This window comes from Sarcophilus harrisii, chromosome 3 (assembly GCF_902635505.1).
Source record: "Sarcophilus harrisii chromosome 3, mSarHar1.11, whole genome shotgun sequence".
Classification (NCBI taxonomy): domain Eukaryota; kingdom Metazoa; phylum Chordata; class Mammalia; order Dasyuromorphia; family Dasyuridae; genus Sarcophilus; species Sarcophilus harrisii.
The window spans coordinates 278,816,053-278,828,192 of record NC_045428.1 but is presented as its reverse complement, the minus strand read 5'-3'; the positions used below and the strand labels follow the sequence as shown (position 1 = coordinate 278,828,192).

At 36.6% G+C, this 12,140-nt stretch overlaps 2 protein-coding genes across 5 annotated transcripts in view; one reads left to right on the top strand and one right to left on the bottom strand.

Moving 5' to 3' along the window:
• Window positions 1–12,140, bottom strand: part of LOC100918193 (putative protein FAM172B) — a 194,813-nt gene that overhangs the window by 2,882 nt on the left and 179,791 nt on the right. Inside the window, exons 1-2 of one of the 3 annotated variants that reach the window (XM_012544473.3) lie at window positions 5,215–5,330; window positions 34–114 (exon numbers count right to left, since the gene is read on the bottom strand). In XM_012544473.3, coding sequence (XP_012399927.2) covers window positions 34–39 — 6 coding nt within the window. In that variant the 5' untranslated portion in view covers window positions 40–114; window positions 5,215–5,330. Of the gene's footprint in view, window positions 1–33; window positions 115–5,152; window positions 5,331–12,140 lie in introns of those variants that run through there. The other 2 variants (XM_031959605.1, XM_031959606.1) reach the window with 2 other exon arrangements.
• The window catches only part of SENP7 (SUMO specific peptidase 7), a 156,646-nt gene continuing 149,884 nt past the window's right edge, over window positions 5,379–12,140 (top strand). For both annotated transcript variants that reach the window (XM_031959602.1, XM_031959601.1), the window contains exon 1: window positions 5,379–5,594. In XM_031959602.1, the coding sequence (XP_031815462.1) occupies window positions 5,543–5,594 (52 nt within the window). In that variant the 5' untranslated portion in view covers window positions 5,379–5,542. The remainder of the gene's footprint in view (window positions 5,595–12,140) is intronic.

The window sequence follows — 12,140 nt, the reverse complement described above, 5'->3', positions numbered from 1 at the left end:
AGAAGTTGAAAAATGTCCTCTAAACTTACTTACATTCATGTTATGCTTCAAATAAATTCACTTCCATTCAGATAAGACTTCCTGAAGATTTCATGTAGTACTACTCAAAGGAATCTGTTAATTGGCAACATGAAGTGAATTATCAATATAGTTTCAAATTATTAAAATAACATTCTTAGTCTTGCCTATATATAAAATTTAAAGAAACCTAAGAATTTTAATATTATTAGTATACGACAATAAAACAATTATCTTATTTACCATAATAATGATAAGAAGTTTAGTCTATTTCCCCAACCAAAATTGAGTTTACCAATTTCTATCTTCAAATTATTTTTATGGAAAAAGTGAGATGTGGAATGTATAAAAGATAGAACTTTATTTTCCCTCCTTTATTATTAATGTGATTATTCACTTTTTCTTTTTTAATGTATTAACTTTCTTCAGAGTTTCTCAAAAACTTTCAGATATTTTATAAGTGCTCAAGAAATTGAAAAATTAAAATTATTTTTAAAAATAACTTTCGGGATAGGTAGATGGAGCAATGGATAGAGCACCAGCCCTGAAGTCAGGAGGACCTCAATTCAAATCTGACCTCAGACACTTAATACTTTCTAGCTATGTGACCCTGGGCAAGTCACTTAACCCCAACTGCCTCAGCAAAACAAACCAAAAAACCCTTCAATTTTTCCTTGTAAGTTTCACAAGTGTTGAATAGATAAGTTATAAGGAGCATATTAAGACAAAAAACATTCTAAAATTTAAAAACCCAATAAAACCCTCATTGACATTCATAGTGCTTTAATTGGTTCCCCTGGCTCTTATAAATCTTCAAGAAACACAGATTTTCTTGAAATACATTTGATTAGCTTCTTAAGCACAAGGTTCTTGCAAGTACATTTCTTATCCTTAATATGCCAACTTTCAGAAGTCAATCAATGCTACTTGATCTCTCCCTTTAATTTTCCTATCTCTTTATGAGCAATTTAACTACTGTCATACCCCTTTAGTGACTCAAGACAGCAGAATCCTGTTATAGTATCCAATAAAACGCTCATGAAAGAAATTTATAAGAAATGTAGGATATAGATGTTTTCCCATTATGAAATATTTATATTTGTTAATCCCACTCACATTGTTGTATCTTAGCACTTAATGCAAAAACAATTTAAAATTATATAGATTCCGATTCATATTTACTTTTCTAAATTTCTTGGGTTTTATTAAAATCACAAAGAAACAGATGCTCTATTTTTGTAGTATTTCTACTCAAATGGCACATTTTACAGCTGACTGGTCCTATTTCTTTCTGCATATTTTCCTCACTTAAAAATGAAAGAAATGTATGATTCAGTTCATAATATCTAAATGATTTAAATTCATAGAATACCAGTCTAATATGATGTCCTTCTCCCCCTTTATAGATTAGAAAATTTTGTGCCAGAGAAGTGATTTTCTCAATATCACAAAGTAATAATGATGATGATGATGCTCCTAGCAATAGATGTTATTTGTACAATGCTTTAAGACTTTTAAAGTTTTAGTGATCCCTTGTGTTTATGCATCCTATCTGATTATATATCTCTCCCCATCCACCACACCTATCTTTCTTCCTTTATAACAAAGAAAAAACAATAGTTAAGTAAAAACAACTGACACAATGATCTAGTGTTTTAATAACTGTCAAGGAGTTCATAATCTTGCTAGAATGGGTATGTTAATAGGTATATTACCTATTAGATAGGTAATATAAGGAAACTGAAGCCAACAAGAATGTTGGCTTATTCATGGTCACAAAGCTAACAAGCATCAGGCCCTCTGACTCCAAATCCAGTGCTTACTCCATTAAACCATACTGTTTTCAAATCAATTATTGTTTTGTCCTTTGTTCTGGAAGAGGACCATGACATCAGGGAAGCAATTCTATAACATGCAAGTGAATTGGATTTAAGTGAGGGAGGGTTGTTTCACATCACTTGCCTCACTGTCCCTTCCAGTGCCATCTGGGTCCAGGGACCAGATATAGATCAGGACAAGTGGAGATAGCCCTGGATGAAATGGGAAATCTCAGCCTTTTTAAACTAAGGTCTTCCAATGGGTCTCAGTTTGACTGAGGCTACACCCATTTAGTGATTAAGGCTAGGTAGCAATTGAGGCAAGAATCTCCTCTTTAACTTAATCCAAAAAATCTAAATAAAAAAAGTGAATGAATGAATCTGGAAGGGGAAAACTCTCAGGGTTTCTGGTTAAAGCAGAAATGACTGGTATTTACATTCAATCTGAATCAATGAGGACCCAAACAATGACCAAATGGGGCTTGGCCTAGGACCTCTTGGTGGCCAATTAGAATCAGATTGGTTTTGGTTTAAGATCTGGTCCTTGAGAAAGAAATCTAGCAGTAAATTCCAAGATATTTTTGGAGGGTTAAGAGGTGCAAAAGGCCCCAAAAATGCTTTTAAGAGCATCTCTAAGTAATACCCTATGTGGACAGAGGGAGGAAGGGAAGGAAAGAAAGAAGGAAGAAATATTCTAACTGACCAATTGCAGGTTAGCTTTACTCACAGAGGTTGTTGTTTGTCTTTCGTTCTCAGAGGACCATGACAACTACAACAACAACAACAAACCATGATTGTTTCAAGTTCCAGAATAGTACCTTCTCAAAGAGTTTTGTAATAAAAAGAGATGAGTTTAACAATTCACATGGATGAAGAATGCTTACCACTGCTATTATGCCATGTATTTGGATGGTCAGTCCACTGAATGGATGATGGAATGCCATCAACATAGTACCTATATTTTCCATAGGTACTTTACATGGACAATGGGCCAATTTTAGGATTGATTGGAGAAAGTGAATGGGCTTGATTGTATTTGGGAAATTGGGTAATACTTTCATTGAGCTCTAGCTGCTAACAAATATATTTATTTTTAGAATTAGACCTTAATACTGTCCCTGTTGGCTATATGGTTGTTAAACACAATCTTTTAAGAATAAAAATACGAAGTGCAACAGAAAATCATAGTAAGGTATAAGCAGAATGAGACATTACCTACAATGACCTGCACACAAAAATGTTATTAAAAATGATCATTTCAACAATGTATATTTGCAAAAGGAAAACAGGTCACTCGTATAGGAAGAAAGTAAGTAATAGCAGACCTGGATTCTACTGTTAAATACCTAGAAGGCCTCTAGTGCAATGGATAGGTTTTATTCAAAAAATTTATGAAAGATATGGACAAAATTACACAGATTGAGAAGGCATAGATGTGATGTAAACTGCACTAATCAGGAGAGTGTAAACTCCTTCCCATTCCATCTCTTCTGGGCTGGGCTGAATTGCCCAAAAAGTGGTGTGGTATATAATCTACTGGACTTGAAGTGAGGAAGAACTAGGTTTAAATTCTACCTCACATAACCTTTTTTTTGTGATTCTAGGGAAATCCCTTAACCTTATTTAGCCTCAGTTTCCTCATTTGTTAAATGAGGATAACAATACTTGTAGCATCACCTCGAAGGATTATTGTGAGGTTTGAATATAATCATATATGTAAAACATTTTCCAGAGCCTGAAGTACTACTATGCAAATGGCAGTTTTGAAATAGGGACAATAACAGTACCACTTACTTCTTTGGATTGTTGCAAGCATTAAATGATATATGTAAAATGTCTTATGAACCTTCATTTTAGTATCAGTTATTATTATTATTAGTAGTAGTGTTAAAAGTAGTGATTATGGGATACAAATCCAAATAACTTGAATGACCATGCTTAGGCAGCTGCAGAGATATCCCTTAAGGGACCATGGAAAGGGAAATGGAGGTATATGGGGAGAAAGAACTTCAGACTGTGAGATCCTCTTTAACCCAAATTGGTCATTGGCCTCTGTCAGAATGGAAAATAGAGAATCAATCAATGCATTCCAGTACTAATTGTATCAGGCAAGGTTCTGTGAATTGGAACACAAGGAAGAAATCCAACACATTGTCCCTTTTGTCACTATTAAATCTTGACATAATCTATTGAGTAACAAGCATTTCTTAAGTTAGGTACTGAGGAAAAACTATAAAGAATGAAACAATTCTCATTTAGGACTAGAAAAAGTATCTTTAGCCAACACTAAGTGGGTGTAGAGTGTTTCCACCAACTGCAAGATAGGCTTTGAGAATTCCTGCTACTGGACAACTTAGTCTGAGAGCTTCAGAATAGGCTTCATCTATGAAGTAGTTAAGACAGAAACTGTCTTTTTTTTTTGTTCTCAATGTTTAGCATAGTCTCAACCCTTAAATAAATACTTCTTGATTACTGATTTATAGTAACAATGAACAGGACTCAGAAGGAACAAGAGCCATTAAAGAATCTGGAATTCTCCATATTTCCTGGGTCTGCAGAGGTCCAGGGAAAGTTTGCTCAATTTGTAAATTTCTATTTTCTTTCTTTCTTTTTTTTTTTTTTTTTGAGGCAATTGGAGTTAAGAGACTTGCTCAGGGTCACACAGATAGGAAGTGTTAAGTGTCTGAGACTAGATTTGAACTCAGGTGCTCCCGACTTCAGGGCTGGTGCTCTACTCACTGCGCCACCTAGCTGCCCCTGAGTTCTATTCTCTTAGATTTGTAAATAAATGTGTCGAAGTTAGAACTAGAAAGCCTGATTAGCTTAAGGTTATAATCGGCAAGGCAATTGTTTGGCACTTGAATACATTTTTTCTGAAGAACTCGGATAGTGTTTCTTATCTATACAGCTAAGTCCAAGCCCGTGGAGAGTGTTAACTTGGTTACTCTATGTACATGAGCAAAGTGTGAAATGATCTCAACCAGATGAACTCAATCTCTTCCTTTTCTGAACAGAAATAGAGGAAACATAACGAGTTTCAAGAAAAAGACAAACATAGATTATAGTTATAGTTAACTATAGACAGAGAGAAATTAGATGGGAAGTTGAGAGTTCTAAAAACCTTTCCCAAGTTTGGCGGGCCGAGGCGTGTGGGGGGAGTGTTCCTTATTGCAATACTTCACGCCTCCCTTCCCGAAGGAATCACTAGACTGGAGCTCTCAGGTCCCACAGATTCGGGCGAGGCTGTCCAGAGGTTACTAGGAGATACCGAAGTCTGCCCACCTCCCCCCCGCGACGGACTGCTTTACTCCCCTTACCCCCAACCTTTCACCCTGGCTCCCGATATTCTTTTCTGTTTTTGAGAAGCATCCACATTTACCAAAGCCATAAGCGGAGAGGAAAGCAAGAAGCACTTCCAACTCAGGAGGCGGGAGCTACGGCGTCAGAGAAAGACGCGGAAACGCCCAGTCGGGGCGGGCCAGCGTGGGGAATGTTTGGAGCTGGGGAGTAAGGACCAGAGGGGGCAGGGAGAGAAGCATTCTATTTCCGGTCCGGGAGCGGCTTGGTGCTGCTGCGCAGACGCGCCGGCTAGCTCTTCAGGTCCTTCCTTCCTCTCTACCCCTTTCCCAGCTCCCTCCCCCAGCCCCGGCCCAACTGGTCCTTCTGCGCTTTCCGTGGTGCTGCCGCCGTCTCCCCAGCCACAGGAGATGGAGAGGAAGACGAGGTCCTCGCGATCCGGTGGTCGGCGGTTCTTACCCGGTGAGAAACATTCAAAAGGGGATAGGACGGTTTTTCCACCAAGGAGAAGGAGAGTTCCCGAGGCAGCGGCCCCGGGGGCTCCTCTAGCAGCGAAGACGCGGGCGGGTGGGTGTGTATGAGAGAGAATGGCGGGGACGGCCCGGGATCGTCCCGGTGCGGGTGTTCTCCCAGGGGAAGCCCGGGCCGCCCAGCGCCTCTGCTGGCTCCCATCAGCCCCCATCAGATCCGCGCATGTTGTCATCTGGAAAGGTAGAGGCTCTGCCGCCGCCTCCCTGAGCCGGGGTTGTCCAGCGCTCCAATACGCTGCGGTGGGGTGTACTGGCGGGAGAGACTGTCATCCCGCGGCCTGTCATTCCATCCCCAGCCCTGCCGCCGCCACGCCTCCCTCCCGGATCTCCCGCGAGTCCGGGCTGGCTCGCCGACTTGACTGCTGCAACCCCGAGCGGGAGCGGGGTACTCCGGGTTTTACCTCAGTCTTGCCGCTTCCCCTTTTGTTTGTCTTGTCTTGTGGCCTCCCGGCTGAGTGGTTGGTCCTCACTTTGTTTTTCTTGTCGAAACCAACAGAAATAAATTGTTTTATGGAAAAACGCCTCCCCCCAACTTCATTTCTCGGGGTCCCCCTTCTGCCTCATCCCTTCATTCCCTTCATCTGAATATATTTATGTATTTTGGGTGTCTTAAAGACGGGGAAATAATATTGTTACTCTTCTAGAATCTCATCTCTGAACCGTCGGATGTTTAATTTTGAAGTCTATTAAGTTTGAAATGCAGGTGCCTTTCAGTTTGTATACTATTTTTTTAAAATTAAAATTAAATTTTTTTTCAATTAGCGGTCTTCTGCCCCGATCCAAAGAAAAATAAACCCCCTATTGTAAACACTTTTAGTCAAGCAAATTTCCCATTGGTTTTGAACAAAAGAAAACACACTCCTTGTTTTATATATTTTGAGTCTTTGACTTTTCAAGAGGTGTGTTGTTCATTACCCAGATCAATCTTTATAGTTGTTTTTACGGTATTGTCACTGTATAAATTATTCCAGTTCTATTCATTCAACATTAGTTCATAAGTCTTGTTAGATTTCTCTGAAACAATCCATTTCAGCATTTCTTACAGCACCAGTGTTGGGCACATTTCTATATCATAATTTGTTTAGTTGTTTCCCAGTTGATGATTACGCCTTCAGTTTCCAATTCTTTATCATCTCAAAAAAAACCAAAACAAACAAATCAACCTAGAACTATTTTTGCACATCTCTTATTTAGTTTGTTTTGTTTAGAATTAATCCTTTCCTTAATTTACACTCCTCCTAATTCCTCTTTCTCCTTTCTCCCCTTTCCTTCCTATATTAAAGTTTGAATAAAATTTATCTTTGTATCTAACTGTGTAGAAAATTTCTGTACTCCTTTTGACTAGTTCAAATGAGAGGGAGGTTTAAATGTCAGCCCCCTTCTCCCACCTTCTCCTTTTCTTTGTTTAGACTTCTACTTGCTGTTTCCCATTATGAGATAATTTCCCTAACCTTTTTGCTCTCTCCTTTCCCATATTCCTCTTCCTTTTTCTGTTCCTTTAAGATCAAGACATAATAGGGCAGTTTAGTAGGAGCAGCAATTACAGCACCTCCCTTGGCGTAAGGAAGAGTTGAGTTCAAATGTGGCCTCAGACATAACCTCGGCAAGTTACTCAACTCCAAATTGCTTCCCCTGTCCCTCTAAAAAAGATCAAGACATAAAACCACCCCCAGGCCTTGTGTCTAATTAGACCATTGATGATGGTGGGAATCAAAAGAGACAAATATAATCATATTCCCATTATAGAATGTAAGCAATTTATCTTGGTTTATTCCCTTGTGATTTTTCCTTCCTATTTACCTTTTTAATGTTTCTCTTAATTCCTGGGTTTGAACTTTAAAGTTTTTACACTTCTCTGGTCTGGGATACATGAAAAACATTTGAAAACCCTTTGTTTCAATAAAGGTCCATTCTGCCTCCTGTCCTGTATGATTGTAATCAGTTTTGTTGGGTAAATTTTTCTTGGTGTAAGACTAAAACATACTTTGTCTTCTGGAATATCATATTCCAATCTTCCCTCCTTAGTAGTGCTGGCTGGTAAATTGTACTTGATTCTAACTATGTCTTCTTAATACTTGACTTCTTTGTACCTGTTTCTAGTATTCTTGCTTTGCTCGCGTGAATTTTGACTAATGTTCATGGGAGTTTTAATTTTGTTTTTTAGGAGTTAATTCACAGATTTTTTTTTTTTTTACACTTTGCCCTTTGGCAAAGTCTAAGAGACTTGGGAGATTTTCTTTTAAGATTTCTTGAAATAAGATGTCTAGATTCTTGTGTGGTCATGGTTTTCAGGTAATCCAATACTTCTTAATTGAGTGTTTTCCTCCATCTGTTTCCCAAGTTAGTTTTTTTTCCCCCTAAAAAATGCATTAAAAATTTTTTTTTCAGGCTTTTGACTTTGTTTTACTATCTCGAATCTTTCATATTTCTTTTTTTGTGGACTGTCTTTTAATTTTTTGGCAGAAGCTCTGTAATATTTTCCATTTTGATTTAGAACATTTTGTTAAATGTAGCGAATATTAACCACTTAAATTCTGTCAGGTTTTAGTGATCAGAAATTGGAAAGAACCTTGAATGTTCTTTAATAGAGGAATGGGTAATAGCATTACTTTACTACTCTAGGGATAGGAACTATATCTTTGATTTCATTGATGTGTACTGTATAGGTGGCAGATAGACACTTTCTCTGCATTGAGAGGTTAAGTGAGTTGCCATTATGTGTCAGAGGGGCGTTAAATCCAGGTCTATCTTAGTTCTAAGATCAAATCTTGCCCCATTAATTTAGATTGCCTCTCAGATATTAAAACAGTCATTGTCAAATGTAGTTCAGGGACTTTCCAGGATCCCTAAGACTCAGGGGGTCCGTGAGGTAAAAACTATTTTCATAATTTTTTGAATTATGTTTTAATTTTTAATACTGAAAATTAGTTAGCTGTATTTCATATAAACAAAAGATCTTTCAGGCTTTTAGTAATTTTTCAGAGTGTGAAGGAGGTCTGGAGATCAAAAAGTTTGAAGGCTTTTGATTTAAAAAAACAGTGATTTTTGTTGGTATACTATCTGCTGGTGAAGATATATATATAGCCCTTTGTAATATCCATTCTAGTAAATGGCTTTCATGAGTTCTGACCAAAAAAATTCATCACCTGGGTGGCCAATATTTTGTAGTCAAACTTAAGTAAAGTAAGTTCTAACATGACAGTCTTCAGGTAATGAAGCCTATTTTTGAAACCTCTCGAGCCTGATATAATATCCTGAGTTTGAGCTCTCTTTTTATGACCTTCAGAAACACAGGGTCATCTCCATGTCTTGAAAAGGTAAAAGTATCAGAGTAGGATTGTTGGGGAAAGCATCAATACTACAAAGTATCTGTGATCTTACTGATATTAGTATTCCTCCTAAGGGTAAGCCATTAATATTTTTTTTTATTGTGAATTTGACAAGAAAGTGAACATTTCTGGATATAAAGAACAGAAAAAGGCTTGTATAAGAAACTGAGTCTTTATGACAGCTTACTTTTTAAAAGTGCAAATTAAAATTAACATGTTCATACCAGCAATACTTTTTTTTTTTTCAGGGTTGATTCCTGACAATGTCAGTGATTATCTTTGTGACTCTAGACAACTACGTTAAGGGTTCTTAACCTTTTTTTTTTTTTTGTCATGTATTCCTTTAATAGTCTGGTGAAGCTTTGGATCTCCTCTCAGGATAATGGTTTTAAAGATGGAAAGATGTTCTAAATTTTATTTTGAGATTGGTGAAAATAATGAAAAAAAATTCCCCCTTTTCCCACCCCCATTTAGTTTCCTAGTCACATTGAAATCTATTCATAGATTCTCCTTAGGGTACCTTATCTTAAGGACTGCTGGATGAGATAATTTCTAGATATCTTTCACCTTGAACAATGTGATTCCTTCTAAAAAGTACTTATTTTAAAAAATTTGAAGAAGAATTATATTATGTAAAGAGCTTAATTTTGAGTATTTACTAGATTCTTTTTTTTTTTTTTTTTTTTTGGTACAGGCTTGTTTTGAATAAATTTAGTTGTTCTGAAGATCCGCCCCTTCCCCCCTTCTCCTCCTTAGTAGAAAAAGTGTTCTCCTTTATCAAATCCTATTTCCTTTTGTTAAAAGAAAAAGCAGTATATTACGTGGTGAAAATCAAATGTTGTAAAGTTGTATTGTGGTTAATATGAATTTGGTATTTGGATTTAGGAAAAAAGTTGTGGAAAGAAGCTTTTCTTTTCCCATAGGTTGTAATATTTATACACAGCTTGACCTTTCTTCAGTATACCAGAGGGACCACTGGAAATTGGTATAACAAATATTGTTCTTGTTGTTTTCCATTTCAGAGATAGATTTTTCAGTATGGAGAGAAATCTTAGGTATTATAGAGGCCACCTTTATTCTGTAGGTGAAGAAATAAAGCCCAGAAAAATGACATGCCTTGCCTAAGATCCTACAGTTGATTATTGGGTGACATTTCCTTCAGAAAATTATTTTGTTTCAGTGTGTGCACCAGACAGAGGAGCAACTAACTTTTGATATTGGTCAAGAAACCTTAATTCCTCTATATTAGGTCTGAAATGAAAATTTAAAAAATACATAATTAAAACATGCATTTCTCATATCTTTAAAACAATTTTCCTTTATAATTTCCTCTGGAATTCTTCTGTAATTTTTCCTCTACACTAGTAATGATATTGCTATTATTCTTTATATTTTAGTGGAATCACAAAGATTTATTTGCTTTTAAGTAAATGATCTTTAATCTGCCCTTGCTTATTACTACTTTTTAACTGAAGTTGATCCTGTAATATATGTTATAAAGAGGCGTGAATGATATAATCTAAAAATTCAAAAGATCTATAGAAGCAACCTGGGCAGCTATGTGTTACAGTAGATAGAGTGCCAGGCCTGAAGACAGGAAGACTCAGGCCCCAGACACTCAGTTTCCTCATTTATAAAATAAGCTAGAGAAAAAAATAATAAATCCCTCCAGTATCTTTGCGAAGAAAACCCCAAATGGGTCACAAAGAATCAGATATGATCGAAAACAACTGAACATGAACATAAAAGCAACCAACATGATAATAATCTCACACACATATGTGTATATATTTATTTATCTACCTATCTAGTCACCTTAAGGTTTACAAAATACTATCTTCTCTTTAACACTGTGAGATAGGTAGTACAAGTAATATTTATTATTATTATTATTATTTTTTTGCTGAGGCAATTGGGATTAAGTGACTTGTCTGGGGTCACACAGCTAGGAAATGTTAAGTGTTTGAGGCTAGATTTGAATTCAGGTCCTCCTGATTTCCACTGTGCCACATAGCTGCCCCATTTATCATTATTTTAGATAAGAAGATGGGATGTAGAGGTTATACAACTTGCTCATGATTATTGAGCTAGTAATTGCTTGAGACACAATTTAAATCAGATTTTCTGAGTCGAAGTGGGAACATCATGCTTATTTCATTGCCTTCAAATATGTAGGCAATATGAAAGAACAAAATTTAGTCAATACAGGTAATATAGAAAAATAATAAACTCAGCAAAAATAAAGAAACCCATACATAAATACATATACATTTACTTATGTTTTATGTTTCCCAAAAGCATGAGTATCCATATCTACAATACACACACACATACACACAGGAGGTTAAAGCATCAAATGTAGGAAAACCCAATACTTCCTGTGGTATCGCATTTTACTTTGGATTAGTTCTGTCTGTTAGGAAGTTTTTCTTTATATCAAATTTAAATATATCCCTCTATAACTTCTACCTTAGTTCTGCCCATTGGGATGCATAAGTCTAATGTTTCCTTTTGAGATCTTGTCAAATACCTGAAAACAACACTCATGTATCCTCTTAAATCTTCTTTTCTCCATGCTAAATATTCTTCTTTCCTTCTATCCTTATTATGTTAAGTACTAGAGGGGGAGTAGAATATCAGAAAAAAACCAGTCCTTGCTCTTAAAGACCTCACAGTCTAATGAGGAAAACAACATATAAATAGCTATATACAAACAAGATATATGCAGGATAAATTGGAGACGATCAACAGAGAGCAGCACTAACATTAAAGAAAACCAGGAAAGTCTTGTTGAAAGTATGAAATCAGGGACTTGAAGGAAGCCAGGAGATAGATGGGAGACAGGTAGTGAAAATACTGAAGTCTGGAAATACAATGTCTTATGTGAGAACAGCAATGAAATTACTGTCACTGGATTGCAGAGTATGTTGGAGTTAATATGGTGAAGAAGACCCAGAAAGGTAGGAGTGAGCAAGGTTATGAAGGGCTTTGACTGCCAGAGAGTTTTATGTTTAATCTTAGAAGTTATAGTGCCACTGGAGTTTATTGAATAGGATCAGACCTATGAGACTACCACCTCTCTGCTCCTGTATTTTATGCTTCTTTTAATGTACTTTAATATAATATTTGAAGTTTATGACTACTCTGTC